We start from the raw sequence: 25960 nt of genomic DNA, 5'->3' as shown, positions 1-25960 counted from the left end.
AGCATTACCCTTTTAGGAAAGATAGAGACAGGCTGCCTGGAGCAGCAGCTTCCCTGAAATCAAGCCTGCAGAGCCTGCAAAAGAAAAAGATGACTGAGTGAGTGAGTGAGGGGTGGCGGCAGCAGAGGGTGGCGGTGGGGCGGTGGGCAGGAGCCTGCTGGGTGCCCCACAGGCATGCGCCCAGCATCATGGGTGGCCCTGGCTCTTTCCTGCCCCCGCCTGCTCTGGCGTTTCCTTGCTTGCAAGCAAAGAATCGCCAGACAGAGCAGTCGTCTGCTTTTTGGGCAAATGCTCTGTCTGGTGTTTCCTTGCTTACAAGCAAGGAAACGCCAGAGCAGCCAAGGGCTGGGGCTGCTGTGGGGATCCAGGAGGCAGTGGGGGAGCGATCCAGCAGGGTGCGGGCACCCTGGCTCTTCCCTGCCCCCCACCTGCTTTGGAGTTACCACCCTAGACTTATACATGAGTCAATAAGTTTTCTCAGTTTTTGGTGGTAAAATCAGGTGCCTCGACTTATACATGGGTCGATTTATACACAAGTATATATGGTACATAAAGGAATCTACTTGACAGAACAAAGTTGGGAACAGAAAAATACTAAAAGGAAACAAGGCATAAGGGAACAATAAAATTGTCAGAGAAAAAGACTGTAACTATCAGAGACAGACTATGTCCTTCCAGCCCACAGATTAGGGAGCTCTTACCATTCGCAGCTCGGGCACACACCTCCCGTAGGTACTCTTTGTGCTTGGTGAGGTGCTTATGCAAGGCCTTTTCACGGATCCCTCGCAAATGCAGCACTTGCATTACAGCCTCCAGCTCCTCTGGATCCTGCAGCCACCACCAGCCACTCTGCATCTCTGGAAAGGGAGAAAGGTGATGCCCACTCAAGAGCCTTGAAGCACTGATGAGCCACTTCTATTATGGCACAATATTTCCTGGTATTTTCTACAAAGACTTAGCAACTAGAGATAGTGTGGTGATGCAGTCAGAGATAGGGGAGTTGAAATAAAAAATACTGATCAAGTATTTATGTGTTGCCTTTCATTTCTTAGACTCAAGATGGCTGAACATCACAACAAGTTGCAAAGATACAAAAACAATAATGGTCCACTGACAACATTAAAAAATACAGATCTGCTAAAAATACTGATCTCTACCAAACACCCTCTGAAATCGAACTGTTCTACCTGTCTTCCTGAATGTAGTCAGTGAAGATGCCCCTTTTATCCACTGTGCTACGCAATTCTAGAGGCCTGGACTTACCACCAAAAAAAAGCCCGCAATCTGACTGCTGCTAGGTGGACAATCGCAACAGCACCATGAGAAGAAGGTTGTCTAAAAATGTAGCTGGTTTACCTTCTTCCAAATGAAAAGTCCCCTGGCCTTCTTAACCGATTTTTTTCAAACCATATACAAGACATTTTCAAAACCCCAGCACACTCCCAGGTCCAAATTCTAATGGGAATGGCGTATATTAGGTCTTACCTGTGGGTATAGGCTGCGGTGTCAGCTGTGTCAAGTACTTCTGCTCAATCTGCTTGAAGAATTTAGTGGGGGGCCGCCCCCGTCGTCTGGGCTGTCCTAGAGATTCCTGGGCCTTACTGGGGTTGCCTCTGGCTCTAGTATTGTGGCCCCTGGTGCCAGGATGAAGAGGAGAGGAGGCCAGTAGCGGCAATGCTGAGCTGGTTGAGGAGAGGCCATTCAGCTGTAGAACAGCAGAAAAAGAAGGACGCACCAAATTAAGCAATAGCTGGCCATGAGGCTCTTCTGCTTGGGGGAAGGCTCAAATGAAGGAAGGTCAATATCTTAATATGCTCCCAAAATGATCATCATTGCTAGAGTCCAACACGAGAAAGGATGGCTATTAGAAAGACTGAATCCATTGAGGCTGACAAGAGATTGGCAAGGTATGCCACTAATCATTTACATTGAGCTACCATCCTAAGGAGGATATCATATATCTAAACCAGCCCTCAGAGATACTGCTTCAGCAATTTTCTTAAAGGTCCCACCATTTTACTAGGATGCTTCATCCACTTTTATTTTTCACAGTTGAGAAACCCTTTTAAAATAATTAGCCATTCTTCCTTTTAATTTCTCTGTGAACAGTATGAAATGTATTGTCGAAGTCTTTCACGGCCGGATTCAACTGGTTGTGGTGGGTTTTCTGGGCTGTGTGGCCGTGGTCTGGTGGATCTTGTTCCTAACGTTTCGCCTGCATCTGTGGCTGACATCTTCAGAGGTGTAATATCACAGAGAGTGATACACCTCTGTGACTACCACCCTCCTTGAAGATGCCAGCCACAGAGCAGGTATGGAAGCGTTAGGGGAACAAGACGATCTTTACCAGACCATGGCCACACATCCCGGAAAACCCACCACAACCAGTATGAAATGTGTTCTCCCTCTGAGATCAGATGTTCCCAAGCTCTATGAAAGATAGTTCTTCCAACTGGGGTGGCAGAGGGTCTAACTGCTACCTTGAGGAGATCAGAGATACAGTCAGAGTTAGCAGCTGAGTCCCCACCCTAAGCCCCAAGCAAGGATCATGCAGGTGCTAAGTGTAACTGTTCTGCAGAAAGTGCTCAAACATAACAAAATTTCCCAGGATTCTAAGCCTCAGGCCTGAGACAGAGTAAGGTCTTTAGCTCAGAACAGAATGAAGCAAATTCCTTGTACTCCTCTAATGGAATTTCCCTCTTTCCCAACTGCTCCAGCTCTCTTCCTCTTTTGAACCCTCAATACTAGCTGGTGAGCTAGCAGGGAGAGATTTCTAGTTGGTGCTCACCTGTCGGGCTGAGGTCTTTGGCTGGTCCCTAGTTGGAGGCTTGCACAGCTGGGGAGCAGTTTTGGGAGAAGGGTGGTCAATGGAGGTAGCAAGTGGACAGTCATTGCTGGACGCCCTGGGCAACAAATTGAACCAGGTAACTTGAGTTTCTGTTGCACTTTCATCCTCCGCAGCTGAGTCCGGCAGTTCTGAAGGGGCTGGGTCCCCTTTGCCAGGGCTGCTATCTGGGGTGAGCACAGAACTGTTGAGCAGTGAGGAAGCCTGCTGTGTCTGGCTGAGCCAGGACAGGAAGGCGGACTGACTGAGGTCATGCTGCGACTGGCCCAGCGACAGGGAGTCCTCCAAATAGCCATTGACGGGCATGGCCTCATCCAACTTGGGATGGAGAGGCTCCGATTGCAGTGCCGCCACATTGTCCCTCCATGGCCGGCTCCATGACCATGAAGTTGTACAGTTCATGTGATCAGTGACTGGTGTCTCCGTGGTCTCCTTCTTGACTGGCGATAGGTCACGTTTTTCCTCCTCTTTCGAAGCCTCTTCCTTTTCCAGCACATTCCTGGGTGGATCTACTCAGAGAGCAAGGAAAATCAAAAATTTCACCACTGCATGGTACTAAAATGTATTTAAAAATATAAAGCAAAGCAGGTGGGCTGAGGTATCACACATTACATGTGCCTCAGGGTAGAACTAAACTTTGCAATGTCCAACTAACCCAGTGCCCCTTCTGAGTTGCACAGAAACCTTGAAAAGGGGAACATATGTGCAGTATAAAGTACATTCTGCTAATATGCCACCTTCTGGAATAGCCCCCCTCCATTGGCATAGCTTCCATAAATCCAAAGCCACACAACCATGACTGCTCAGCGTTCTTCAATAACATCAGCCTAAAATAACAGCTCTATTTAGGCATAACGTAGTCAAAAGGGCAAAATGAGACAGTCTATTCTTTTTGCCTGAAATCCCAGAACTTATCACATCAGTTCTTGACCTATTTATCCTACCAGCTGTAGCAAATCCCTTCCTTGTGAGCACAAGTTTTCCTGATCTTCTCTGTCATATAGTCATTCTTAAAACAATACCGCTCTTTCGTTAACAGTTGAATAAAAACGAATTCTTAAACGGTATCCCTAAAAAAATCCACACCTTTCTCTATTAAAGATATATTCTTGATTGGCTCCTTGAAACCACCAATCATTTGTTCCTATTTGTTCTGTTTCATGCAAGAAGTCCATCAAATTCCAATTATCAATGAATTCAGGTAGGTTCTTTTTTCTAATCAAACTAATAAGTTTTGCCATCTTCGCCAATTCTAACAGCTTCACTGACCAATCTTCTGTTGTCAATACGGATGAAGTTTTCCATTTTTCCTGCATATAACACTTTTGCTGCTGATGCTGTGTATAACGAAGCTCCATATCTTTTTTCAAACTGCCCACAAGACCCAAAAGGTGTGCCACTACCTTGTGACCACAAGTTCTAAAGGAAGAAGGAGCAGTCCTGCCTCACAGACACAAGAGAAATTTACTTTTCCTCATCAAACTAAGAGGTGCTGTTTATAAGGCCAATCCTGACCTTGAGAAACAAAACAAAAAAACAAAACAAAGTTACACTGTAGATAAGGGGTGTCAAACTAATTTGTTACAAGGCCTGGATATGACATTAATGTGTCCTGGGGTGGGGGGATGGCTCCCTTGGCTGACGAGCTTTTGCAGACTGGGAATCGTGTGGGTGGGTACCTAGAGCGGTAAGTCTGCAGTGTGGTGGGGTGGGTGCTTGGACTGGCAAGCCTGCAGTGGGTTCACCAGGCCACACTGGGAGCAAGGGAAGGTGCCTCGGCTGGCTCACAGGCCTGATAAGTGGCTGAATCTGACCCCGGGCTGCATGTTTGACAGTCCTGTTGTAGAACCCATCATACCTGTTGAGGCCTCACAGCCTTCTACAAAGATCCCACTCAGATGGGGCAGAACCCAATACCAGCGCCGATATCGATCCTGCCCAAGTGATGAAGCCCGCAACAGCTGTGAGGAATGTAGCAACTTCTTACGGAAGAACATCTGGCGCTGCAGCGAAAAGAAGATCCCCAAAAGATGTTAGAGATCATCAGCAGGGGAAGCTGGTGTGACAAAAGGAAGCAGCAATACACTACAAAAAGGTTTCTTTCTGCCAATCCCCAACCTAGAATCAATCGCTGCCATTCCCTACGAAGCCTAGCAAAAACCATGGCTTCCTTCCCATCCTTCAGTTCATATTTACTCAACTTTCCAACCCCAGCATTTACCTTGGACAGCTTTTCAATTTGCCTTTCCAGCTCAGGCACACTGAAAACTGGAGTGTCGTTCTGAAAAGACAAGCAAAGGAGTAAGGGTTTGATTACATTTTGCTTCCTGATCTTGGCTAGCGTACCTTGGAAACACAAAAACACGTATGTGGGAACAGATCAGAAAGAAATCCTTATGAAGCCTGTATCTGCCGACAGCACAGCAATACACACTGAGATGCCTCTCTAGTATTATACAGGAAGGGGGAAAAGATCTGCTGTTCTGACAAGTTTACCCTTACAAGAATAACCATATGAAAGGACTACTTTTATAAAAGGCATGCACCATACTGAAGCAATCTATTGGTCCAATGGAAGTTTAAGTAGTTCAGTTGTTCTGTGTCTTTAGTTCCAAAGGACCAGTACTGGTTCCTCCAAACTTGTTACTCCTTAGTAAAGCAAAAGCTCAGGGACATGATCTCAGCTATGCAATCACCTCATCAGTTTTTCGTGTCTTGTACGCTCTTGTCCTTTCCTCCTGTTCCAGTTCCATATCCTCATTCTCCTCTGTGATTCGTGAACTTCGCCGCCAATGGCCTTCCTCCAAGCCACTGATTTCTGACTCAGGCCGTCCTGTCTTCTTGGCTAGGGCAATCTTCAGCCTAGTACGGAAGAGGTATTATGCTTCAAATGTTCACTCCAGGCAGGAGTTACAATCAGCTCATGCATTCTGACACTAATTTCCATATTAGTATCCAAGAATTTCTTTAAGTGACCCATAAAACAAGGGGAAGAAAGCTGGAAGTGTTTTATTCCTAACCCCATCCTATGGAAAACCACAGACCGCAGAAGATGAAGCAATTCATAATCACATGGGATCTATGGTCACGGCTAGATCCCACAGTATAAGGAATACGGTGATAATCTAATCTCTGCAAGGTATATTTTCATGCACCTTCTATGAAAAGTTTCACCCACCACACACCATAAACTTCTGAGCTTTCTTGAGTCACCCAGATTACACTGGGCCAAAGTCAAAACACACTGGTACCTACCTGCGCAGTTTGCCCTCAATTATCCATTTGTTTCTCCTATGGTTGGACATGTTCTCCAGAGTCTTGTCAATTTCACTGTGTGGAGGAAGATACAGAGGATTGAGAATGTGCATTAGAGAAAGGCTTTATTATGACACAGGACTGGATAAGAATCCTCTCTGACCAACTCTGACGTCTAGCACATTTTGCATTGTGAAATTCTGAGTTGTCATATACTGATGAAAATACAGAAACATCAGAGTGGACCAATTTCTGTCCTGACAACTGCATTCTCTAACACTCTGCAAGAAAAGTGTGGCACAAGAAGTCCCTGGTGGCTTCCCAGCTAGACCACTATAATCAGGAACATAATGCATGCTGGGATGTGATCAATTGTCACACAACATGGTCCTAAAGATGCTCAATTAGCTCCCTTATACACTTTCCCCCTCTACGTATATGGGACCTGAAACTTGTACTGTACACTGTAATGCAGAGCAGATTGTTATGTAAATGCGTCCCTGACAGACAATTCAGGAAACTTCCTGGTCTATGATCACTTACTTGATGATAAGGGCACTGCTGTTAAGTTCGTTGACCAAGAAAGCGAGGACAGAAGCCTTCTTGTGTGGGGGCAGTGCCTGGAAAGGTTTAGTGCGCAAGCTGTCACACAGATCCTCATCTGCTCCGTAAGCCATGAGGAAGCAACGAAGGACCTCGGACACAGTATCACGGTTCAGGGTTATCTCAGAAAGTTTCTCACCAAGGATCTTCAGAGACTGGTAAGAGAAACAGAAGAACAGAATAGCCAAGGGGACTTTCACACGTGCAAGTTATTCTCCTGGTTCTTTGATGTCTGTTCTGAAGTTTCACAGAGTACGCTGCAGTTAAGGCCATTGCACTGTTGACACAGAGTTCCTCAAAAAGCCAGAGATTGTAGAGCAGAAACAACCAGGAGGTTTCTCCTCCCACTAAAAGGCCTAAAGTCTCAACGTCATCTGTGTTGTCCTGCCTGTAGAGCGAGAAGGAGCAGAAACTTGGTCCTTTCATGGCAGAGAACCAATATTCCCTGGAACCTTGATGGATGCACTAGAACCAATTTCCACAATTTGGAGAAGGATGCTGGCCACATCAGTCATTAGGACATTATTTTGAGATAAACTCAAAAACACTGTTGTTTCCCTCAGCTGTGTTAAATGCCAGCACCTTGCAGTAACATTTTTTCCCCGATAAACAAATGCTTCTACTTTCCCCAGTTGTGGAGAAGTGTGGGAAAAATAAGTACTGATGAGAGCAAAAAAACCTTAATTGCTTGCTGTCTCACCAATCACGTTGTTTGGATTTGCTGTCTTTTATCAGGTCACACTTTTGATGTGAAACTTCTTTTTTAAAACTGGAAGGTGTGAGCTGCCATAACATTCAGTTATCAATACAAATGGTCTTCAGAGAAGAGCGGGAGTGTGTATGTTATTCTGAACCTGAGAGGCAGACGGGACAAATTTTCCCAATAAATAAGCTAAGACGAGGGAATGCATTTGGCAAAGGTGAAACGGAAGAAAAATTGGCAGCAACATGAAGGATCTTGAAAAATGCTAATTTTTTTCAGCTTATTTCAGGTGCTTCAGCCCCACCACCGTTTTAAAAAAAAGATGGGGAGAACCCCTCTCTTCCCCCTCACTCTGCTGACTGCCATGTCTACACACCCCCTCACTCTGCTGACTGCCACGACCACACTCCATATGGGCTTGGAGGCAGCAGAGAAGTGAGCCCAGTATCCAGCTCCATGCTGCTGATGCTCTGCCTGCCTGCCCATGTGGGTCTTGGAGGCTGGAGGCAGTGCTTGGCTGACTCTGGCATTCAGCTCTGTACTCGTCGCCTTCAAGACATGCATGAGGACTGTGAGGGTGGTTTTGAAGTTTTCAAGTTTAATAGGCCCAAAAATGTTTGATAAATCCAAAAACAGTCAGGACACCCCCTACCCCCATCTTGGCTTTTTTCAGATTTTTAAAATATTTTTGAGTGTTTTAAACCCAAATAATGGAAGGGGGGGGGGGGGGGGAGAAGGTGCACACCTCTAGCTAGGACCCCAAAGTGGAATTCTGACTTTAAAATCTCTTTTCTTTTGGCAAAGACCCAACCTCCAATCCCATGCCTGATGGGTTTATTTCCTTTTTTTAGGATAGGCTTATTTTCTGTGCAGTTAACTCATCCTTTGCTATGACAGCAGCATGTCGCTGGTTAACAGGGCTGGGAAGAAATTTTACCCAAAGCTAACTGGCTAATAGGCCCTAGGGATATATTAACTGAATATGATTATTTGCAGTTAAAAAGAGTATAATTGTCACAAGTGGTTGCTGGCATTTAGGTAGTGGTTGAGAAACAGTACACACAGTTCAGGGTGCACTCCCTGCATGACCTTCAAGGGTCTCTGGGGAGCAGGGAGCAGGACAGCCAACATCAAGGGTGACCCACTGGCCATGCCTTCATTGGGTAGTGATGGCTAGGGATAAAGGTTTCCATCTCTTTCTGTCCTAATACCAGCCCTCTGCCCTTGGTTACCCCAACAGGCAGATTGCGGAAGCTGCTGGCAACAGTTTGGCGGGCAAGTGCACTTACTGTCCCCAGCCTATTCTGCACTAAGACCTGAGGAACCTACAATCAATAAAGTTGCAGTCAGTTCACCCCAGCATGTGTGTCTGCATCATCCCATGGGCTGGTCTCCACTCCAGGCACAAAATGCAGGTGTTGTCTGTGGGCAACACCTGCTGATTTCTCAGAAGCCAGAGGTACCTGAACACGTTTTCCAGTGTTTAGGGACAGAGTTTCAGTGCTTCACATATACCCACTGACTAAACATAGCCAGAATTATACCTTTATAAAAGTTGTACACATCTGTACTGATTATAGAACACAGTTTTTCTTTGTTCGGAATTTGGCTGCCAAAGCATAGGGTTCATACATTAGATATTTAAACACAGCCTTAATAATCGCATGTTAAACTTTTGTGTGTGTGCACATGTAGACATGGAGTACTTCAGCCTATATAACATCTTTTGGACATAACAAATAGCCTTACCTGACAGTAGGAAGGCAGGCCAGGGTCGTAGAGTGCGGCTTTCACCAGCTTAATCAGGAGGTCCAACACTTCACCCAAACTATCTCCTACATTGAAAAGCCCCTCTTGCAACGTGCTCAAGCTGGGAACTTCCTTGGATACATCAAAGCCAAGAACCTTGCCATAGCTGTGTAGGAACTCCACAATGGCTAAACAGTCTGAGAAGGCATGGTTAGGCAATATCAGCCCAGGGATGCGAGAAAATTCTGGCAGAGGCTGGAAAAGATTGGTGAAAGACAAAACATCAGTATAGGAGGCACAGACGTATGACCTAGAAGAACAGAATGGCTAGACGCCTGTACTGTAATTTGACTCGGGAAGGAACTGTAGCAACCTAACATTTACATCGTCCCTGAACGAGGTAGAAAATAAGAAGATGGTTTTCCAGTGTTGCCAAGAAGCAGAACTCAGTGAGTGAATTAAAACAAGCAAATATACACCACAGTGGCTCAAAGGTAACAGATAAATTGAAGGATTGATACCATTCTGCAATGTCTGGTGTTTATTGTGGACAGAGGAAAATTGCTTACTCAGTAGAAGGGATTCCTTAGATAAAACTGTTTGATCCTAAAAAACTCACAATTTCATGCCCTATCATCAGGGTCTAATTTAGCTCTATTTAACTGGGAAAACCCAGAACATGATCCACATTTTTTAAACACTAGGGTTTGTTTACTTAGAATTGGTAGTCAAGGGACTTCCCCCTTTCCTATTAGACTGGTGGCACTGGCAGGGGACAGAGCAATTCATTATACCATGACATCAAGACACAAGTCATGAAGTTGGAGGATATTGAGGACAAAATTGTTGCTTTCATCATTTGATGCAAGATATAATTTTGGCCATAGCTGTGCCAAATGACTTAAGAGTTAGAGAGACAACTTCCATGCCATCAATGGGCAGGTCTTCAGCAGCCTGCACTGCTCTCTCCCTACAAATACCAAGGCTCTTTCACATTTCCCTGACCCCCATGACTGTCTGTCACTATTCATAATTTTCCCTTTGCCAAAACATTTACAGCTATCTAAAAACTGGATTATCAAAAGCAGAATAAATAATAAAAAGGGAATATGTGTGGACAAATTCCTGAGTGCAGGATTCAAATTCTTTTTGTGTGCACGTATTCACTCGTTTGGAAAACCACAACTTTTCTCCATTACCTGCCAGGTATGTTCAAATCCATCAATATAGGCAAGGCCACATTTAACAATTTGAAGTAGGCATTCACATATGTCAAACACAGCCAAGCTGTGGTCAAGCAGCTCAACCGACCTGGTGATCCCCAAGACACATGTCCTCAGTGGGCTTCTTCATCTCTTCCAGAATCATTTGCTGTCGCTGCCGTTCTTCTTGACGTCGCTGAGCTAGATTCTTGTCCACCTTCCGAGGTACCTTGGCTGGTACGGCCACCTTTTTCCCCTTGGGCTTTATCTTTTCTTTCAGTTTCACTTTCTCCTTTGGCTTCTCCAGCTTAGTCTTCCCTGGTTTGCTGTTTTTCTCTGGCTTGTTGTTGTTCTCCTTCTTTAGCTGGGGAGAAAAAAGTGTCAGGGGCACACATGTAACCTGTGCTCTGCCAAATGCATTAGCTTCAGTCTGAGTTCCAGATTAAGCTCAAGGTATTGATGTTTACCTTTACAGCCCTAAATGGTCTAGAACAGCTGTATTTGGGGAACCACCTTTTCCGTTATACCCCTCAAAGAGTCTAGTACTCTTCTTATGACAATCTCTTCGTTATCTCTGGCCCAAAGACCATCTGGTTGTCCTCAACCAGGGCTGTGGCTTTTTTGGCATTGGCTTCTGCCTAGAGAAACTGTCTGCCAAGGAGAGATAGGCCCTAACAGTTCTTTCCCAGTTCCAGAGGGCCTGTAAGACCAGGCCTATGGCTGTGTACAGCAATGGGTTTACATCTATGGCATTCTATTTACTGGCCAGGACCTTTATGCTTCCCTCCCGATCGCTTCACTCTTCCAGACTCTTCCCCCAACCTCCTCCTTTCTTTGCTTTAACCAGGCTGGGTCTTGTTTGTTATTCCTGACATATAATCTGAATGTTTCAGTACTGTGGATTAACAGATAAGACACCAGTATTTTAAAGCTGCTGTCTTTGCTTGCATTTTATATTTTTGTCATTTAGATTGTTTGTTTAATTCTTGCTGCAAACCGCTCTGAGTATTGCTTTGACGGTGAGGGCTGAATATAAATAAAATTACTATTGTTATAAGATTCATATAGGATCAGGAAAAATCTTGACACTTCTCTGCTTTCTCAAGTAATCCCTGACAATCATGACCCACCTTGGGCCTTCTTTTGACTTCCTTAGCCTTGGTCTCCTTGGTCTTAGCAGGTGTCTTAGCTTCCTGCTTCTGCTTATTTTGCACCTAGAAAAAGCACAAAAAAGGAACATCACCACTCACAAGAGATCGTCCCATACACATACAAGGGACAATTCTGTAAGAACAGGGGGAAATACCTACGGCATCATCTTTACAAAATCATTTCCCAAAACATTTAATTAGGGCACATCAATGAAATCTGTACACCATAAACTGCGAAATTACTTTCGACAACTTAATACCAGTAATAGCTCTAGCATTCTACTACCACGCATTCATACACATTGCCCAGATTTACCAAGCAATCAACTGGGGAGTTTTGTATTATAACATGGGATTTGGTGTTCTGAAAATATTAGTTCTGACCAAATGTTTCAATCCCTTATGAAAGCAAAAATCTGGGAACATAAAATCAAGGTAAAATAAGAAGAAATTACATGCTTTGCTCCCCTATTTGTATTTATTGTCTGCCATTTTTCCTACTCTCTGTTAATCTAATCCTTTTCAGAAACACTCCCCATCCTTTAAAATGTGGATTTTGAAAACAGAATTAAGCACAACTATTTTATTAGATTCCAGGACTAGGTTTGCTTAATGCTAATCTGGTAAATCAACAAGGGAGTTCCAAACATCTTCTGTAAAGCTCAGCAAAGGAAATGCCACGTTCACTTCAGAAGCAATTCTCTCTCAACCCCATCAGGAGTCACCCCTTCCTAAACAGAATGTACAGTTCGGTTTCCAGAAAATACCTTTTGCCTCACTTTCTTCTTTATCTTGCTCATCTTCAGTTTATCTTCATCGCTGAGTTCCTCTGCAAATATGAACAAGACAAAAGAGGAATGAGAGAGTTGCCAGGATTATTAAACTTTACACTGCATACCCAGCAACATTCCCATGCTTTAATATAAAATATCACAATACTAAATGAGAAGGTTTAGGGTAATGTATTCCCCAGAAGGTCTCACAAGATACTCAGAGATTATCTCTAACTCAGTAGTCAAGGTTTTATACCCCCTTCCCCAAAATGTGTAGTATTAACTCTTCCAGCCCTGATAAAAAATATACATATGTGCCTAATCTCTCTTTAATATCTGCTTCATTATAAGCCTTCTCTAGTGCCCAGGAACAACAATATTTGCAAATTGTAGCCAGATATAAAACAAGATTATCTCTAGCATATATTGTCAACTCAAGTGCCAGGGAATCTAAGAGCATAAGCCCTACCCCAAAGCCAAAATGCCTGTGTTAAGGAAGCTTTTTAATCCAAATACAACCCGGCACCATGGCATCTTATTGTTGTCCAATACAAAGTCACAGATGCTCGAAGTCAACCTTCTAAACGATATTTCCTGGGGATTCAAGGTTCACAAGCACTGCCTTGGTGCAAAAGCATACACTGTGCAAGTAAGAAACTTAGCTGTGTGCAGGAGTGCATCTCCTTTAAGAGTGATTCTTCTCCATTAAGATATAAAAGATGCCCCCTCTGTTTTCCATCACCTCTTGCACAGTTTACCAGTATGATAGTTCCTAATACTGGTCATCATATGAAAGGATTAGTGACAGTCCACCAGGGTCATAATTAAATCAGTGGTCCCCAAGGTCTACCCTCACTTTACAAGGCAACTTGAACAATGGGCTCAGTTGCTATAGTCAAGATAAACTGATATAATGTTACTTCCTAAAATGCACGTTTGTTAACCCAGGCAACACTTGAGATACCTGAAGTCTTGTGGGTACCACCATCTCAGCTGGGCTGAGAAATTCCTGTAGCTAATGCTACCCATAACAAGCTAGGCCTGACGAGGCATCCATAGCTCCCTATGGCAGGGCTGTTTGTTTTTAAAGATTCCATGGGTGTAATCTACAGGACCTGTACTTGTCTTGAAATTCATCAGCTTTCGTTTTATAAACAAGTTGCCAGTACTCGTGCTTGTGGAGACACACAGGAAAGCAGGAAGACTGTGTTTGCAAAAGTTTCTAGTTTGTGGGGGCAGAACTCCTATGCTCAGTGTGGTTACCTACCCCACCCTTCATGGTCTCTTTTCAAGGTCTCTTACCTATATACTCTTAATGCCCCTTGCTTAGCCGTTCCACTCTTCCTGCTGCCACACCGCTCCTTGACAAGAAATTCCAAATTTTGCAAAAACTCACACATTGGTTTCCATAAAAAGCATGCAAATGGAGTCCTTTGCAAAATAGGCAAATTTGCATGCATCATGTTGATTCGCTTTATTTATTTTGACAGCAAAAGTTGAATTTTCTTGACACAAAGAATGAACAGCTCTGCCTTGGAGACCAACAAATAACTCCTGCCACAAACGAAAACGCTTCCTTGTGAAGGTTACAGGCATGCAGAAAAGAGTCAGCCAAGCGGATACCTTGGGCTTCCAGTTTTTTCAGAACCCGGGCATCTGTCTTGCTCAGAAGATCAGGCACTTTCACTTTGGGAGGTCGGCCTCTTCCACGTTTCACCGTCGGCATTTCCTTAGCCTTGGCCTTCTCGGTATTGCGGGGCCGGCCCCGCTTGCCCGTGATGGCCAGAATACGTGAAGGGATTTCCTCCGACAGCAACTTTACCCACTGCAAGCCCTGTGAAAGAAGGAAGGCAATACCATCTGCAGAAACTGATCTCTCCCTTCCTCCCTCTATCACTTCCATTTCTCTGCAGCAGCTTTTCAATTCTCCCTCATTAACTAACCAGATTCAGGAACACTGCCACCTCCTACTCTGTACATAACTAGGTCCTAACAGATTCTACTCTTCTGTCAATAAGTGGATTTTTTTAAGTTGAAAGGATGGTCAATATCCATTTTACACAGTTGACCATAGCAACTGGCTGACACAACCACACTCATACAGCTCAATCTAGAGCAGGATGGCGATGCTCTGCTGCCCCACTTTTGCAGCACTAAAAAAAACCAATCTGAGAATCTCTCAAAGGGGATAATGGAGATTCATTCCAAAAAACATGATGCATCTCCAAGTCAGCCTCACTGGCGCATGGGGGCTGGGCAAACAGTGGCAGTTGACTAGTGTTGGCTCCACCCCCCCGGCCATGCCAGTGCAGCATTCTGTGCTGGTGGGCCTAGGCAGCTTCTGGGTAAGCCAGAGTGCCTGCCCGCCGGGGTAACGTCCCTGCAGGCGCATTTGCCCCTTGGGCCAATGGTAGGCACCCACACTGGCACTAGAGTGCGCAGGCTCCAAACGATTCTCACACACACACACACTCCAGATTGGGCTGCTCGGTGATGATGTCTCAAAATACCTGGTTCTTCAGGGGAACTGAACTGTTCCTTCATGCTGAATTTAAAGTTCTGATACTAAGTCACAACACGCACACAACTCACACTGCATGGATCCTCCCTTGTAAAATCCTAAGTGCACTGCTACTCCTCTTGAGGAGGCTGCTATTTACTTTGGCTACATGATTCCAACAGAAATGGGGCTGGACAGCTGATGCCAATAATCCCTTGCAAACTTCTGGCCTGCACGAATACCCACCTCAGGAGTATCCCGCTCTTCAAAGAAGTCTCCTACTGGCATCCGAGGACTGAAGCTGAAATGTTCACGGCGGACATTCGGTACAATGTTTCTGCTCAGGTACTAGAAAGGGGGTAAGTTTCCAGAAAGTCAGCTGGTCAGAAAACATACAGGGCCCAGCCTCTTGGGAGGAGACAGGTTCTGACTGAAAGGGATGCATGCCCAACAGAGCTGATAAAGACTATCTTCTCAACCTCTCTGGGGATGGAGGAGGTAGAATAGTTTGAACTAAGATATATATGCTCGATATTGTCCACCTGTAGGTCTTACAATATTAATCACACTGCCTGAGGGAATGAACAAAGAGGGTAAAACGTATTCTATTTCTGGGCTGAGGCTCTGTGTACTCGCCTCCTGCAGCAGTTATTTACACCTGCTCTACTGGTAAAATCAATGGTTCCTATGGGCACTGATAGTGAAAGAAACTATCTAATTATAGCAAAGGCCATACAAGAACAGACTGAGGAACAACAAAGGAAATGCAAGAACTCCAGAGTCTCAGGAAATTACCATTTTAGAAGGAGAAGAGTTTGAATTTATATCCTGCTTTTCTCAACCATAAGGCGTCTCAAAGTGGCTTACAAACTCCTTTCCCTTCCTCTCCCCACAACAGACACCTTGTGAGGTAGGTGGGGCTGAGAGAGTTCTGAGAGAAATATGATAAGCCCAAGGTCACCCAGTAGGCTTTAAGTCGCAGAGTGGGGAATCAAGCCCAGCTCTCCAGATTAGAGTCCACTGCTCTTCATCACTACGCCACACTGGCTCTACTATCAAACAAAAATAGAGACAGGCGACTGTATAACAGTGGTCTTCATACTGCTGTGTCTCAGTTTCCACTGTGCTATGAAAGCAATGAACGTTCGCCAACTGATACTTCCCACGTTCACTTTGATGCCAAAATGCTACTTCTTAGAATAGCTGGGAGGCAGCACCTGTCTTCACAACAGCACTAGAAAAGAGAGGCATTCTGTGGGAGAATGTGCAAGCCTCCATTCTAAGGCAGTCAAGCAGCGTGCCCTCTTTTATCATTTGCAGTGGAGAAAAAACTGGCACTCCAGCTGCTAATGCAGGCGATTTGAGTCACTTCAGCTCCAGGGCAGAAGAAACCACTTCTGTAGAATGCCCTCTTGCCCTTGGAGCTGGTGAAGAAACAGGAACTGTCTCTGGGCAAGGAAGTGGCAACATTGCCTCTGCTCCACAAAGCAAGCTGTGAAAAACCACCTCAAGTTCCTGCTGCAGCATAACACAAGCCAAACAGAGAAGTCAAACCAAGAGGAAATCAGCTTCTCTGTCCATCAACTGCGACTGACCCCCTGTCTTTTCAGGAAACAGTTTTTACCTTGATCACCTCTGGAAACTGCTTCATCCGCTTGCCACAGGGCCCATAATACCAGGTCTCCCCCTGCCAGCGGCTGCTGCCCTTCTTAATGCGCACCTCCCTTCGCCACCTGAATATGTAAACAGCTGTTAAAAACTGGATGCTTGCACTTTTAACTCTCCCCACCCATTTCAGTGCAATGTACATATACTGCCTGGATCATACAGCAGAAACCCGTTCAAGTCAAGTAGATGACATGACCTACCCATGCTTTAAAGGGTAGCGCACCTCATCTGCTGTGGCTATCCGTCTTCTTGGAAGGTCACCTGCTTAGAAAGAGCAACAATCACCAACACTGTCAACTACTGATTAATCTTGTAAATACAGCCAACCAAGTAAGAGGTCCAAGGAAATGTGTCTGCTCACCTTTCGCTGACACGCTGAATGCTGAGGACTCTTTGTTGCCCTCATCTATCACAGATGCAGGGGCTTCCAGGCAGCTGTTGCTGACCACAGCATCCAAAGTGGCATCTAGACTCTCTGATTCCAGAGATGCTTGTGAATCCAGAAACTCTGTGTCTTCTTGTTCCACTTCACCCACACCTGTCAACTCCAGGCTGCTGTCTGCGGCGACAACAGGAGAGAGCAGTAAAAGGGACTGCATGGTGGGAAGGAATTATACCCCTCCCATCAGGAAAGGGAATAATCTTGGGAGGATGGAGGGCTTACAGTTTTCTTTTGTGAATCCATTCACCCATACTTTGATTCCCCTGAGCAAGGATAGCATTATTGCATTGCTCCTCCAACTAAGGTAAAGCATATTCTGGTCTGAACCTCTGGGATATTTGGGGTAGGTCTCACGTGCATGTTAAAGAAAAGGAGGGAAGGAGTTTTTTGCCCCTATGTATTAAGAAATTAGGACCCACCAATTACAAATGATTCTTATAAGAGCTAGGAAGAACTGGAGTTTATTTTTTTGCTGTCAAGTGACAGCTGACTTGTGGTGTCTCCATGGGTTTTTCAAAGCAAGAGATATTCAGAGCTGGTTCACCATTGCCTGCCCCTGTGCCATGACCCTGGTATTCCTTGGAAGCCTCCCATCTAAATACTAGCCAGGGTCAGGGCTGAGTGTGTTTGGCTGGCCCAAGGTCACCCAGAAAGCTTCCATGGCACAAGTGGAAATCTGCATCCAGGTTTCCCAGTCCCAAGTCTGACACTTTAACCAATACTCAATTATTAAGATATTATAAATGTGGACTGATTGTCTAGCCACAGATTCTTAGTGTCAAAAGAAGAACAGAACTTTTCAAAGGTATGTGTCTAAGAAGATAGCCTTTAACCTCCTTATTTAACTTCTACTCATTACCAAGAGGTTGAACAAAACTTTTCAAAGTGAACAATGCTAAAGTGGAGCTCATTAACAATCCATTGACATAGTTTAATTTCTGGGAAACTTTCTTCCTGTTGTTAGTTAAACTATCAGACTACCATGTGATAAATGTAATCATCATGTGGACAATATGGTCCTTTGAATCCATCCATGAACGCACTATAAAAGAAATGCATATAAAAGGTTCTGATCTAGTAAGCCACAATTCCTTAGCTTTGGTTCAGGAGATACTCAGGGATTTATGTACATTCTCACTCAGTTCTGCAACTGTTGAGGGGAACAGTTTCTATACTTACCCCAAAAGCAGACTTTTAGCTTCTCAAGAGCAACACATTAAAATCTGATCTATTGAGTGTGAAGCCTCCTCAGTGTAAAAAAATAATCATAATAGGTACACAAATCTTCCATTCTGTTCTCTTTCACACACAAATTATAAAAACACAATCCACTGCTCTCAGTGGGTTGGGCAGGAACTCATTACATGGAACACTTTCACATCCCCCCCCCCTCCTGCTGTAGCCCACTGTGCCATCTGAAAGGCTGTTCCCAGGTTTCAAAGGACTTCCAGGAACAGATCGTGGTATGATGTGGGCTTCTGCAGTGGGAAGAGGGTATTGATTAAATCCACATACACCACCAGCAGAAGAGCCCTTGGGCTGGGGAAAAATATACTGTGGCCCTTCTCTACCAGAATTCTGAGACCACAGATCTGCATATTGTTTTTTCACTGCTTGGAAGAATCTAGCCTGCCAAAGAATTTTTATTGCAGGATCTCGTAAACTCTTCAAAAGATACTCAGAAAGGACACCCAAACAAGGAAGACAACTAGACAAAGAAGACGATACAGGTCTATCAAAACTAGGACAAAGAGGCTTAGAGACAGCTTCTACTCTAGAGCTGTGGCTATGCTAAACTCTGCGGCTTCGTGTTGATGTGTTTGGGGCTGTGTAGGGATGGGTGGAGGAAGGGGAAAGTGAGGATGGGGTATGAGTCTGAAATTGTGTGCATCGAGGAATGGTACTGTAAATTTCGTTGTGCGTGCACAATGACAATAAAATGCTTATGCTTAAGAAGGACCAGGCACCTCTCGAACCTCCTCCCTTCTCATTTCCAAGGATCGAGGAATGACTGGGTGAAAGACAGCAGCAGGGAGAAGGGAAGGCTGCCACCCATTCTCCCACATGCTTTGCAGGACGCCTCCTCACCTTGCAAAACAGATTCCTCAAGAACAGGTGGCAAATTGGCACTTCCAAAAAGTGAGGTGTCAGGCTGACTATCATCGGCCAAGAGGCTGAAGGAGTCAGAATGGTTCAGAGACGGGCTGCCAGGACAATCCAAGGCAGAGATGTCGGGTGGGTCCTCTAGAGGGGACTTGTCGCTCACCAGCTCAGATGTATCCATCTCATAGAGGTCTCCTGTTCCAGGATCTGCAATCAGGAATTGGAAGCAAAGGTATGCATACCATCCAACCCGGTGAAGCCATTTACTCAACACTCACATAATCATTTAAGATTTTTGAAGAACTTTTTATCATTGAAGCTCCCCTGGTCTGTAAACAGTGAAATTTTAATCAGAGTTACATCATTCTAAACCCCCTGACTTCAATGGACTTAGAAGGGTATAACTCTAGTTGGCAAATACTACCAAAAACAGAAAAGACTGCAACTTACTCAATTCTACATAGTAAGACCATAGCTCAGCTGAGATTCGCATGCAGGCTAACTCCAACCTTCTAAACAAGTTGGCCATACTAATTTTACACGCTTCCTAGTAAACTCCCATTTTAAGAAAAAATAAATGTTGAAAAATAACAGTTTGGAAACAGGTATAATAGTAATGAGACATATTACAGGTATTCAAGATGTAAAATGTATGAAACAGTCTAGAAAATGGACTAGTATGAGCCCCATACTGCAGCTACATACATAGTTTGGTGTTCTGAAACCAGAGCAGACATTTAAAAAAATCAGAATGGTGCTGCTGAAAAAGGACCATCACATAGTGGTGGTGTTAGTGAGCGAAAAATTAATTTTCTCCACACTACAAGCACTGAGACATAAACCTGGCTCAGAGCATAACCGGTGAGCAGAAAGTTATTCAGGTTACACCAAACTTCACCAGCTGTTACCAAAATATGGTTATTCTGCCACATGTTTACTGTTGGATGCATCACAAATGTGCTGGGATGGCCATGCCTTTATTAAACACTACATGAAACCACAGCCCAAGGGCAAATTCAAGAGTCAAAGAGTGTGGCATCATTCCTGCCAGAGACCTCTGTTATGCAAACCAGCCTATTTAACCGTGTTTAGCCCAGCAACAATAAAGTGAGGACAGAGAAATTTCAAATAAGCTTATGATCTGCATGTCACTATCAAGATAGGGAGAACAGGTGTCTTGAAAGGCAGGAGATAAAAAATAAGGTAAAGACCAATGGTGCAAGGGTACTGATCTTGTACTCTTCTTGGAAAACCAGTGCAAAACTAATTGAAGAAGCCTCTTGGTGTAACGTGTTGAGAATTTTAACTGAGTAATAAAAATATTTTAACCTTATTTTTTACCTTATGCCTTGGCCTTATTTTTTTTTTAATCTCCTGTGACTAGTACAGCCCTTTCATTTTTCCTGGTCTTGAAAGATGGATCACAGAGACAATACAAATGCAGAGTGTGCACACCAGTGACAGTGGCAGCACCAAAGACACTATTTGCACACTAGGCATGGAACTCCACTGATCAGCAAAGAAACTGTAATACCATGATCTTTTGAGGCCATTCGGTGAATTTATACAAACTTTAGAAGATATTCTGCAGTGGCAAATAACATATACAGGTATCTCTACAACTGGTAGGGATAGTCATTCGAAAAATCAGGAGGAAATCATTACATCTAACTGAAAAGCTGTAAAAACATGCCCCTTTTACCTCTGTCCAGTGACTCAAATGGCTCCAAAGGGTCTTCCAAGGGAGGTGGTATCCGTGAAGTGTCTTCCAGACAACCACCTCCAGCATCAGGTACCAAGACTGAGGCTTCTTGGCTGAGCGGCTCAACAACCGGAGAAGAGCCATTATAGCCACACATTTTCAAGTCTACAAGAATTTTTTTTAAGATATATTAAAATTTCCAGGCATTTATTTTAAAAATTAGACATCAATTAAGCATCCCAAATGGTAACAAAACAAACAAACAAAAAGAGATAGAAACTCATCTAGACAACATTTTAGTGCATTCAGAATTCTTACTGCACGTTACCAAAGTAAGCAACTACTACACAGCTCAGTCCTCCTAGAAAAGATAATCCAGAGATCTGAAGTACAACACCATCCACATGCAGACGACACCCAACTCATTTCCACCAGTTATGCAGCAGAATACTCAAGTAGCAGCAATAGCTAGAAGTCCTTCTGTCCAGTTTACACTGATGCACGATGCTGAACTCTTTCCTGAAGAAAGTGGACCTAGTCATTGTCACATTTCTTTGGTTACATCCAGATGACATTACTGTAGCATGCAATGGCAGAAGTGTGTTTGGAAGCCATAGCTAGCACCTAACGAAGCAGTCAGAGACCTGTAATTCTGATTGCATAAAAAGTACTTCTTTAGCTTCTTTATTAACTCCCAATTTATTTCCGACTTTTGATACCTATCTGCTTGTTTTAATTATTGCTGCTTAATTATTTTGATGTTAATGCTATCTGTTGTTAGATTTTCATTTTATTAATTTTTTACTATTGGTTGCTACTTTGAGCATCCCCCACAAAGGGAATGGTAAAATAGAATAGAAATTATTTTTAATAATCCAGCTTAGCTTAGTACAGCGAAAGTGTGCACTTTTTAGATCTGCTCCAGAAGTTAAAGGGGGAGAAACAATACATGGTATCGGTGGTCAGACTGCAAGAAGAACTGCAAACACTCCCACTGTCAATGGCAACTGAATGGGTCCAGTAATAAAATCACTTAATGTATTGTTGAAGGCTTTCACGGTCAGATTCCACTGGTTGTGGTGGGTTTTCCAGGCTGCGTGGCTGTGACCTGGTGGATCTTGTTCCTAACATTCCCTTTTACAGTAACAGACTTCCCTCTGTGATACACCTCTGAAGATGCCAGCCACAGACGCAGGAGAAACGTTAGGAACAAAATCCACCAGACCACGGCAACATAGACTGGAAAACCCACTACAACCACAAAGCCACTTAATGTTTCTATATTGTCTGTATAGCCAAGGAATCTACAATATTCTCTGTCAAAACTCTTAGAGATATCAAGCCTTCTCCTTATCATGCAAGTTCAGCAGAGACAATAATACTGCAGTCACTATCATTCACTGCACTGGACATAATGCGGTAGTGAGGTCTACACTGCATCCCCACTGTAACCCCTGAATTTCTCAGGGCAAGGATACCAAACCAGGAGAACATGAAGATCTCTTTACTGCTCCTCTTCAAAACTTTGATAACATTCTTTCTTTAAACAGAAACCTGTAATGCAGATCATCACTCTACTCCTAATCACTAGCATTGCTTACCCACCACCACTCTAGATCAAAACAAATGCCATGCTAGCCACCCAGCTGCCTACTATGGAGAATCAAGAAGAGGCAGAGATCCTGTGTAAACCTGGGAATGAAGTGCTGCAACCAACTCAAGAAAGCGCTGGAAAAAGAAATATGTTCAGGCAACATTAAAAAGGTGACTATTTAAGAACAAAAGAACTAACTATTCTGGTGTTGTCAAGTACTTAACTATTCTACAGCATCAAACTATGAGAACAAATTAACTAGCAAGCCTTTAAAGCTGACCAAAGTAAAGCCTCATCTCTAAATGAGCGCAAACCTTTCCAGTTCATGATAACCTTTGACATGAAACAGGAGGGATTCAAAATCCCACTGAACAGGTCCCAACAAGCCTATGAGGTATTGTTTTGAATGAATGTTTTGGCCACCAGTGTTCTGGGCTAAGGACCACACACATCACACCCAAAAGTCAGCACTGTATTAACCTACGGATACAGTCCTTTGACAATGAACCATACAAACTTCTTCCAGTTTGCTTTGCCTCATTCACACCTACCAAGTCAACATGTGATTCACATAAAACTAATAAGCACAAGATGCTCTCATCTTGCTTCCTGGAAATCCATGAAGGGATACTGGCATGAACTTGCCGTTCTTCATCCACCTCCCCCAGTTGATTCTTCTAAAGAAAAGTAGGTGGCTGTGGCAACTCTGCTCAAAGAGCAGACTTCAATTAGCACAGAACCCATACAACTGACCACTTCTGTCCCAAGCACTGCTTGGGGCAACTCATTGAGACCAAGACTGAAATGCTTATGCCAGTACATTCCTAGAGAAATGGATTCAGTGTATCAACACCTCTAAGCATTAACCCATGAATCTGGGTTCAGGGTTTTTTTGTGAAGCTACCAATCATTATCTGAGTGAAAGCTATTCTGAGACTGTTACTCACCCATTCAGTATTCCTAATGCTAGTACAACCTGTGTGACACCTTTCCCTATTCTAGTAGAATTTCCATTTGGAGCAGGAGAGCCATTCATGCAGTCTAGAATGGCTTCTTAATAGGAATATGGCCTCTGACATCAAATTGGCAAACAGTCAACTATATTTTCAACTGTGAGGAATTCTGAAGAAGCAGAAGAAGTACACTCTCCTCCCTGAGATACTGTCAGACAATTACATTGCAAAAGAACTCAGTATGGCTGGGACTCTGCCTAAGTCTACGGTAGGCTCAGCGATTAATGTAAACAAGCATATTCTGTAGCAGTCATCAAAGTTTAATGCTAAGTCTCCTGAACAAAAACATTGGGGACCATTCTTTGCTCTACCTGGCTGTGTGCTCTCCAGCTCCATGCTGCCCAACAGGCTGGTGCCGTTTTCTGAGGCAGTAGATGCAGTTTCTTTCACAGGCTCCTCATTTCCTGGTTCATCCTGGTGTGGAGAGAAGCCCTGGCTGCCCGAGCTCAGCATGGGAGAAGGCTGAGATGATGTGTAGAAGCTGGACGGGCCATTTTGCAGGAGCTCAAAATTCTGATCATCAGGGAAAGAGTCATAGAGCTCTGTCGAAATAAAGTTCAGACCCATGGCCCCTGGGGTGCCATTGGCCCAAAATTCCTGCCCGCCCACCCCCCTCAGATTGGCAGTGTGCCCTGGTGAGCCTTGTCGATTGCTTCCAACAACACCATTCAGTGGATACTGGGAGAACAGTGGGCTGTCCTTGAGGTTGCTGCCATTGCCAGATGGGTACTGAGAGTAGTTCCAGAGATAGTCGTAGGAGTGGTGGAGGTGTGAGGTGGTTGAGGAGCGGGTCCCTGAAGTACTAGCGTTAGCTACAGTAGATAAGCCATTAACATTCATGTCCCCATTCAAACCTACCAGGAAGGAAGGAAGAAAGGAGAAACTATTAAATTCACAATAAGTGCTAGGAAGTCTGATTGAAGGGAAAGGTTGTTCCCTTACTGGCCTGTCTCCCTTCCTGGATGGGGGAAGGGTTTGGAAGAGAGAGATGGTGCAGTAAACACTGGGGAAATGGGATGACAAAAATCAGCTTGACCAAACTAATTCATGAGGCCATCCACAAAATCTCCTTCTCTTTCCCACCAAGGCCCAAAATAAAACAGAATTCCTGCATATGATTTCACTCTTTGTAAGAACTGCCTACCTTCTCCCCGATACCCATTCCAAAATCTTATCTGTCAAGTCACACAGGACAAAAGCCTTAAAAATAGGCCCAGTTCCATAGATGCTCCTGCTGTTCAAGAAACCTCTCTGCCTTCTTCACTATGCAGACCTAGCCTAGCTTGCAGTCTTTTGCAGCTCCCATCTATTTAGATGTTTCTGTGTAGGAGACTCAGTAAAATCTTTCAAAATCCTTTAGAATTAATATAACTCTCCTTGCAATGGGCATGCTGTAGGGATCAGCCCAGTCCTCACAACCTCCACTGACTAAAGAATGACAGTTGCCCCTTCCGCACACGCAAAACAATGCGTTTTCAAACCACTTTCACAACTGTTTGCAAGTGGATTTCTGGGTTGTTTTTTTCCAGGGTGAAGGCACACCAGATGGAAAAGTACTACATCGTCTTCTACTATGGTTAAAAACGAGCATCACAATCCTAGTTCAAAGCTAACAAGATTTCACTGCTCAAAGTTACCAAGAAATATGATCGCATGAATATGCCAGAATTGTAGAAACCAAAGTCAGAGAAAAATAGTGGAAGAAGAAAAAAACGGTGTCCCCATTCTATCTGCCCCACATCCAGCTCATTTGTTTTCAGGATTTTTAACACTCTAATTTGGCAACCAAAGGTTCTCAACTCCCCTCCCCTCACCACAGATGAGTGAGATGCATGGAGCAGAGGCCACTCCACACATGTAACTAGATGAATATCCAGTGTCACCCTCAACACAGTTCGGATTTTTGGGGCACTGACATTACAGTAAATCAGCTTGTCTGGCTGATCCTTTTAAAACACTATTGTCTCCTTTTATTTAGCCAGAAATACAACTGTTCATCACAAGCGCTTGAATACACAAGCAGACAGAGAGGGTTGGCTCAAATACTATAGATGAGAGAAAAGGGTGGTTCACTGAACTTTGTCCTGACCTTCCTTCTAGGCAACATGGGTGGAATTATCTCCACAACAATCCTGTAAAATAGATTAAAATGTCTTGTTTGGGTTGCACCCAAATCTCTCTGCTTAGTAATGAAATCTCTGTAAAATGGAGATAATGACCTGCCTCAGAGGGTTGCAAAGGGTGCAAAGAATGTAAAATATTAATGAGCATGTTACTAGTATCACCACCTCCACTTCATGCCCGTGATGGGAGACAAAGCTGAGCTCGAGATAAAAACTGCAAGATAAACGCACACTTCTATTCCCTGCAGAAGGCATCTGAAGAACAGGAAAAGAATCACTGTTGTCCACTCTTTAGATCATCATGCTGTCCCAGCAAGGTCTCTCCTTTCTGGGGGATACTCTAAACCACAGGTGTCAAACTCGCAGCCCTCCAGATGTTCATGAACTACAATTCCCATCAGCCCTTGCCAATATAGTCAATGCTCATGTTGGGAAGGACTGATGGGGATTGTAGTTCATAAACATCTGGAGGGCCGCGAGTTTGACACCAACTTTTCAACTCTTCCAGGCAGCTTCCAATTTGCAACAGGTGAT

At 44.1% G+C, this 25960-nt stretch overlaps 1 protein-coding gene across 6 annotated transcripts in view; it reads right to left on the bottom strand.

Annotated features, from left to right (window-relative positions):
* Positions 1-25960, bottom strand: part of BAZ2A (bromodomain adjacent to zinc finger domain 2A) — a 72779-nt gene that overhangs the window by 11756 nt on the left and 35063 nt on the right. For 5 of the 6 annotated variants that reach the window (XM_048487852.1, XM_048487856.1, XM_048487858.1 and 2 more), the window contains exons 3-22: positions 23615-24157; positions 20697-20861; positions 18980-19201; positions 16811-17008; positions 16650-16713; positions 16406-16514; positions 15028-15129; positions 13905-14115; positions 12276-12337; positions 11488-11571; positions 10467-10721; positions 9156-9410; positions 6644-6858; positions 6101-6175; positions 5542-5707; positions 5067-5126; positions 4704-4848; positions 2789-3354; positions 1486-1705; positions 702-857 (exon numbers count right to left, since the gene is read on the bottom strand). In XM_048487852.1, the coding sequence (XP_048343809.1) occupies positions 702-857; positions 1486-1705; positions 2789-3354; positions 4704-4848; positions 5067-5126; positions 5542-5707; positions 6101-6175; positions 6644-6858; positions 9156-9410; positions 10467-10721; positions 11488-11571; positions 12276-12337; positions 13905-14115; positions 15028-15129; positions 16406-16514; positions 16650-16713; positions 16811-17008; positions 18980-19201; positions 20697-20861; positions 23615-24157 (3873 nt within the window). The remainder of the gene's footprint in view (positions 1-701; positions 858-1485; positions 1706-2788; positions 3355-4703; positions 4849-5066; positions 5127-5541; positions 5708-6100; positions 6176-6643; positions 6859-9155; positions 9411-10466; positions 10722-11487; positions 11572-12275; positions 12338-13904; positions 14116-15027; positions 15130-16405; positions 16515-16649; positions 16714-16810; positions 17009-18979; positions 19202-20696; positions 20862-23614; positions 24158-25960) is intronic. The other variant, XM_048487857.1, reaches the window with a different exon arrangement.

Source organism: Sphaerodactylus townsendi, linkage group LG03 (genome assembly GCF_021028975.2).
Source record: "Sphaerodactylus townsendi isolate TG3544 linkage group LG03, MPM_Stown_v2.3, whole genome shotgun sequence".
Taxonomy (NCBI): Eukaryota; Metazoa; Chordata; class Lepidosauria; order Squamata; family Sphaerodactylidae; genus Sphaerodactylus; species Sphaerodactylus townsendi.
Note: the sequence above shows the minus strand (reverse complement) of the source record. Positions and strands in the feature narration are given on the sequence as shown.